Source organism: Apiospora hydei (assembly GCF_038363865.1).
Source record: "Apiospora hydei strain CBS 114990 chromosome Unknown utg000009l_segment0_segment0, whole genome shotgun sequence".
Taxonomy (NCBI): Eukaryota; Fungi; Ascomycota; class Sordariomycetes; order Amphisphaeriales; family Apiosporaceae; genus Apiospora; species Apiospora hydei.
Genome location: NW_027117368.1, coordinates 1109200 through 1116029, shown reverse-complemented (window position 1 = coordinate 1116029; position 6830 = coordinate 1109200). Strand labels below are relative to the sequence as shown.

General features: G+C 56.0%; 2 protein-coding genes across 2 annotated transcripts; both read left to right on the top strand.

The window, feature by feature from the left end:
• Window positions 1-283: 283 nt before the first annotated feature.
• Window positions 284-1344, top strand: PG997_012105 (calmodulin; the record flags this gene model as incomplete). The annotated part of the gene is made up of 6 exons (XM_066816419.1): window positions 284-286; window positions 449-505; window positions 607-622; window positions 769-894; window positions 986-1056; window positions 1123-1344. The coding sequence occupies 6 exons, from the start codon at window positions 284-286 to the stop codon at window positions 1342-1344; spliced, it is 495 nt and encodes a 164-aa protein (XP_066662111.1).
• Window positions 1345-3253: 1909 nt separating this feature from the next.
• PG997_012104 (uncharacterized protein) lies at window positions 3254-6732 on the top strand (the record flags this gene model as incomplete). Its single annotated transcript, XM_066816418.1, has 6 exons — window positions 3254-3911; window positions 3965-4041; window positions 4112-4294; window positions 4338-4568; window positions 4661-5635; window positions 5677-6732. The coding sequence occupies 6 exons, from the start codon at window positions 3254-3256 to the stop codon at window positions 6730-6732; spliced, it is 3180 nt and encodes a 1059-aa protein (XP_066662110.1).
• Between the last annotated feature and the right edge of the window lie 98 nt (window positions 6733-6830).

Here is a 6830-nt window from a genome sequence, read left to right as displayed (position 1 = left end):
AAGCCCGCCAGCCTTCTCTCCCCTTTCTACACAGCAATTGGTATCCATTTGATCCTCCCCCTAATCACTGACTGAAAAGGCGGGTTTGCTGGTCACAGAAGCAGGAGAACAAAGCCAAGACCCTCCCCCTTCGAACACCACCTACGCTACAACTACGAAAAAGATCCGAACGGACCCCAGTTTATCTTCTGGCAACTACCAACAAGTCTGTTACTTCTCCCAGCGACGTTCCGTTCAACACATTCCACCACCCGACTATCGCACTTCGCAAACAACTTTCACAATGGTGCGTCTGATCCCGCCTGCCTCCCATCAGCCCAGCTGCTGAGCTGCCCCCCTCCATCTATCTCCCAAATGAGACCCCGCGACACGGGCGAGCGAGAGAGGGGCTCAACAGGAGAGGACACCGACAAAACAGAACACGACAACTAACTGCGTAAACAAACAGGCCGACTCCCTCACCGAAGAACAGGTCTCCGAGTTCAAGGAGGCCTTCTCCCTCTTTGTAAGCCGTCTTCCCACTCTCTACAATTGATTTGAGTTGCTTTTCTAGCTCTATGGCCACCCTAGCATGACGTACCGCTAATACTCTCTTCCTCATCGCAGGACAAGGACGGCGATGGTAAGTCGCGATCCCATCTGCACCCTGCCGCCAACGATCGATTCCGACACCAAAAGAAGCGATCGAAGAGTCCCTCCCAGGGCACCTGCTTGCACAACATGGCCATCTCGGGAAAAAAGGGCCAAGCTAACCCGCTATCGTGTTAGGTCAAATCACCACCAAGGAGCTGGGTACCGTCATGCGATCCCTTGGTCAGAACCCCTCCGAGTCGGAGCTTCAGGATATGATCAACGAGGTTGATGCCGACAACAACGGCACCATCGACTTCCCTGGTGAGTGGCTCTGCATGCCTTAGTCAGATCACCCCCTCCCTGCACAGGGGGCGCGACCGTAAGAGTGCAAACTGACAAGCCGGCCTTACAGAGTTCTTGACTATGATGGCCCGTAAGATGAAGGATACCGACTCCGAAGAGGAGATCCGCGAAGCCTTCAAGGTACGGCTCCATTCACCGCATATTTGGCTTAGTGTAAAACCTCGGAACCTAACCAAGCATGTATAGGTCTTCGACCGCGACAACAACGGCTTCATCTCCGCTGCCGAGCTCCGCCACGTCATGACTTCCATCGGCGAGAAGCTGACTGACGACGAGGTCGACGAGATGATCCGCGAGGCTGACCAGGACGGCGACGGTCGCATTGATTGTACGCCATCCTCCCTCTCCACACCACCCAAAGTGAATGCCGCTAACTTTCGACAGACAACGAGTTCGTCCAGCTCATGATGCAGAAATAAACTCCCTGGCTTGTTTATCTGAGAGCGTCATGTCAATACCCCAATCTTATGTCTCGATGAAACTCTGGCCTTCGTTCCTGTCGTCGCCTGGGATGGTCTGGGAGAGTATGATTTAATGAGATGGTTCCGTTTGGCTTTGGGATATACACAGGATTTGGCAGTCGTCCGGCAACTTGGTTGTAAGCCTCTCTTCACGAGATCTCTCGAGCCCTGCCGCGCCCGCGTCGCCTGGAGAATGAAGATTTCCCTACCAACTCTAGTCTCCCTGGCCTCTATGCTGTGAACGTAACTCCGAATCAACCATGATGGATAGAAGTGAGCGTGTCTTGTCGTCTTCTGGAAGTGAGGTTTCGCAATCATTCCCTGTTGACTGAAGGGGCTACATCAATTCGGGCTGGCCGTGAAGGATCATTGAGAGTGTCTCTAATGTCTTGAATGGCCTAGAATCTGACACTTTGAAGATGAGTTGGAATGGACAAGAAGGATCCGAGAGCTGCTGGCTCTGTCCCTTTGCATATACCCATCATGATTCTTTGCACAGCCCCGATCCTTGCCCAATAGAATTTTGAGTTGGTTTCCCCGCAAGCACATCGAGCATAGCCTACTGCCCTTTTCAGCCAGCTAAGGTTGTGGTCCGAGATTGCCGCACAACCATATTTCGATCCTCTCTTATTATTAGTATGTAACAACAACAACTATACGACCACACGATGCTATTGTCATGGACGAATGGAGCTCGGCTGTGTTTTTCCCGTTCTGGGGCAAGACATGGGTCTTTTTCGCTTTCGGTTGCTGAGAGTATTCGGCTGTCCGAGCAAGTCGAGGCGCAGCCTGCCAAGCATCTCACACAAGAGCCGCTTCATTTGTAGGCAGGCTCACGCGAGAGACACATGATATTCCACACAACTCGCCCATCTTACCGACCTGCCACGGGCGACCAATAGAAGTCTTGTGTTGGTCTTTTTCTGGGGGTAGCAAGCAACGGTCATGCCGCTGCAGATAAGCCAATAATGTCGGCCAGGGGCTGGTGCCATGATGAGCCATCCCTTGCTTGGTTGCAGTTATTGGCTTGGTTCTGCTTCGGGTTCCCATGCCGCCTGGCATGATCCCCGTATCCAACACGGGGCGGCAGGCTCGCCACGTTTTGACGGGACATGATCAGAGCCAAGTGCGGAGAGACTACACCTGTCATATCGATTACACAATCGATTAGTTCACCCGGTGTGCTCTACCCGCAGCCCCCACGCCGGATCCCTGATCGGAGCCGAACCCCTTTCAAGGGCCACACAAAGTACTGACAGCCTGGTTGCTTAGTAGGAAGTCCGTCTTGGTATACCTTCGAATCATGCTAGAAACACTGATATTGGAGGCATACTATGGACTAAGCAAAGGACCCCTGAGGTGAAGTATCACGCTAAGCAACTATTCAGGAAGGCCGGGCAGGGTGCTCAAGATATGGACTCTTGACCTCAGAGGATGCGTATTCCTGTGCGGCAAGACGACTTCTCCACGTCGTTAAACGAGATGACGGCGTTCCTGTGTCAGGCTTAGGTGAATACGTTAGTCATCTCTTCCTGCCTGCCTAAATTTAATGCAGCAGCCTTTATCCGTATTGAATGCGACGGTGATGGTGGTCAGGAAGATGCACAATAGCAGGGGTGGTCAGGATGTGAAGGCATGACAAGGCCTGACAAAGCGCATGCGTAAAGGGTCCTCCTCCTCCTTCTCCATGGCGCCGAAGTGGAGTATATAATCTGGGGGTCTCTGCGCTTATTCAAGAGTCGAACGATAGCCACGAACTCTTGATCGTGCCACTACCCTCTTGACAACGAGCATTTTCTCTCCTCCCCGAGTCTAACCATTCCCCGTTACCTCCATCTCTATCACGCCTTCCCAAGATGTCTCCGTCTTGCCCGTTTCTGGCCTCTGCGGGCTCTGGCTCTTACAACATACGTGATGGAAAGCCCCAAGTCTCAGCCCAGGAAGAGTTCTCCCGGATCGAGAAAGCCTATCCATCATTGGCCTCGACGGGGTGCAATGCCGAGTTCTGCCAGGCCGGGCGTATGAAGCACACTGATGAAGAGCGCGTCGGCCGTAACCAGCCAGTCGATGCTGTCAAGCATGATGCTACCGACTTCCTCTACCAGCTACGCGAAGGGGGCATCCTCAAGACAGAACAACACTTCAACAAGCGTCTGGCGGAAGTCCTACAGGAGATTGAGCTCAACTCGACTACAGCCCGATACTCATCTTGCCCTGGCAATGGGTCCAATACTACAGGGGCGAAATGTACTGGAAGTGTCGGGGGAACTGGACGCAGACATCTGAAGAGCTGGAATTCGGGATCCGGCAGGCCTGGAAGCACTCTCGCAGGTGTATCATGCGGTCGGAGTACAAAGACCTCAGGTAACTACGGCTCAGCCCTACCCGCGTTACTTACTGCTGACATACATAGGCTGTGCGATCTTCGGTTCGTCACAACCAGCTCTGGCATGGCGCTAAGGCTCATTGAGGCTCTGAAAGCCGCCTTCAACGGCGGCGAGATCCGGCCGACAGGTAAGCTGACCAACCATGCGGAAAGGCTTGTGCAGTCAGTTGACATTGGGTAGTATTCGTGTTCCCGCCTCGCGGGCCCAATGAGCGTGGGCCGATGATCTGGAACAGCAACCTCTTGTCGTTCGCGGGGGTGAGTCAATATTCTTACTAAGAGTATGCCGTACCCTCACACCGCATATCTAACGTCCGGCCTATTATAGTATGACGAGGGCGACGGTCGCATACTTGGAGACCCACAGAATGTCAGCCTCACGAACGCAATCATCGAGCTCGGTTGGCAGCCTCCGCCAATCCGCACCCAATGGGATCTGCTCCCCATTGTCACCATGGCGCAGGGCGACGAGCCTGTCATCACTGAACTGTCGGAGGCAGACTTCCCCATTGTGCGCATACGTCACCCCCCACCATCAACTGGCCTTCGACAAGCTGGGCCTGCGATGGACTGCGGCTCCTGCCCTCAGCCGACTTGGATTCACCATCGGAGGCGTGCAGTATACTGCAACCCCTTTCATTGGGTGGTTCATGGACGCCGAGATCGGCGTGAGAAACCTCGCAGACTCCTTCCGGTACAATGTACTGCCTGATATCGTCCGCAGCATGGGACTCGCTCAGGGGGACCTGGACGCGTTGCCTGACTATGAGCGATTGGCACTGCTTGTAAGTTGGGGCCCATCTCAAACAAACCCTCCTTCCCTTTCTCACTCGCTCCTTTCCGAACAACCAATGGGTACTGACAACTAGGCAAATAGTCGCGAGCTCAACTCGAGCTCAACTATGCAGTTACGTGGTCCTATGGCAAGGCCAAGGTCCGCATCATCGACTCCCTCGCCGCCTCTGAGCTATTCAGCAACTTCGACGATGAGCACCTGGCAGAACACGGCTACCGCCTGCCCTCGGACCCCTACTGGCTGGCGCCGCCGCAGGGGTCTATCATACCTATTTGGCATCGCGGAGCCTCACCAAACTACCAACCCAAGCCCATGATCTGCCATCATGCCCAGGATCCCATCAAAGCATGGAAGAGAGAGAGCCGCCAGAACGATGTTTCAATTCCCAAGACGTCATCACTGTCTCTACAACTCACCCTGCGGCCTAATGTTCGCGAATCACCACGCCGGATCTTCATCAATTATTGTAGCTCCGGTACAGTTGCTGCCAAGCTCGCCAGGAAGCTGTCCAAAGACCTTACTCACGTCGCCGGCTCGAACCCGAGCATTGGGACTGTCATGCCTGTCCAGACTCTTGACTCGTTGACGAAAGCGAGACCGGCACCCGAGGACGTGATTGTCATCGTCGCGAGCAATACGCGCAAGGGAGAGATGCCCCTGAACGGCACCGCATTCCTGCACGCCATTCAGGGAGGTCAATTCCGGACCTCCTCTTCGTTCGCCATCTTCGGAAACGGAAGCAAGGACTACGCAGATACCTTTTGCCAGACCGCCGTTGATCTGGAGAGATATCTCGTAAGCCATGGCTGTTCTCCCTTGGTGGTCCCTATGCATGCCGACACGGTCGTGGAGAACCCACCCTGGACTGCCTTTAATCACTTTGGCAAGCAAGTCATTGCGGCCTTGCAAGGCAATCCGCAAGAAACGCTTGCAGTTCATCAGGAGACTGCCAAACTCCTGCAGACGATTAAGACACCGGCACTTGACACAAGTAAGTGGATCAAAGCTGATGTTCAAGAGCTCCAGCGCGGGGAGTCGGAAACCAGCTTGAAGCTGGTAGGTCTCGACCTCCATGGTAACCCTTACTCCTCCATGAGTTATCTTTCTATCTTCCCCCTAACGATGAGGCCACTGTGATGTCGCTCCTTGGCTCCATGAAGATCCGGGCCGACGAGCGCGTCCGGTTCGCCGGCAACATCACGGCGCAGGAGTTCTTCCGCTTCTTCGCCGACCTCCAGCAGCCCTTCCGGGGCATGGACTGGGCCGCGGACCTGACGGACGCGAAGCGCCAGCAGCCGCAGCACGACTTTGACCTCGAGAGGATGGGCACCCTGCCCGTTTGTGAGGTCATGGCCCGCCTGCCCGCCGACTGGCGGTACTGGGCCAGTCTCGAGGACCTGTGCAGCGCCGTCCCCCGGATCCAGCCCCGCAAGTACTCGGTGGCTTCGCACCCGGACTACTACAATCATAGTGCCGCCAAGAAGGCGGCCGCGGCTGCAGGCGTTGTTAGTAACAGCAGCGCCTCCGTGGCAGAGCTCCTCGTGCAGCACCATGTCAGCGGCGCCTTCTCGGACCGCTTCCTGTCATCCAAGTCGTCCACGCCGGCGGGGAAGATGGTGGCCTGCCGCGTTGAGAGGGTGACGCACCTCGAGGCGCTGGCCGACGCGGTGCACCGGCCCCTGATCCTCTTCGCCACGGGCTCCGGGCTGGCGCCCATCCGGTGCCTCTTACAGCACCGGGCCCACCTGCTCAAACTCCAAAGCCAGGGCGACGGCGCCGGCCCGCAGCAGTCCCAACGGCACGCGCCCATCAGCCTGTTCCTCGGCCACCGCGGCGAGGATGAGGTGCTGGTGCAGGAGTCGCTGGCTGAGGCCAGGGCCCTGGGTTTGTTCGACGTGCTCAAGGTGGTGCGCAGCAACCCGCAGAAGCGGCGGGCGCAGGATGCCGTGTTCGACGACGACGACGATGTCGTTACCAACGGCGCGGAGCCGCTCGCGGCCAAGGTCAAGAGCGGCGGCGCCCTCGTGTTCGCGTGCGCCAAGGCCGAGGCCGAGCAGGGCTTCTTGGCTAACCTGACGGCCCTCCTCGGCCGAGATGCCCGGGAGGCGCTGGGCGAGAGGTACGTGGCGGATGTTTACCAGCCTGCCATTTAATTGGGCAGCGGGCTGGGCGGGACAAATTGACATGAGGAGTTGGTGTTTTTTTTTTTTTTTTTTTTTTTGTCATTATTGTTCCTACCTACGTACACGTT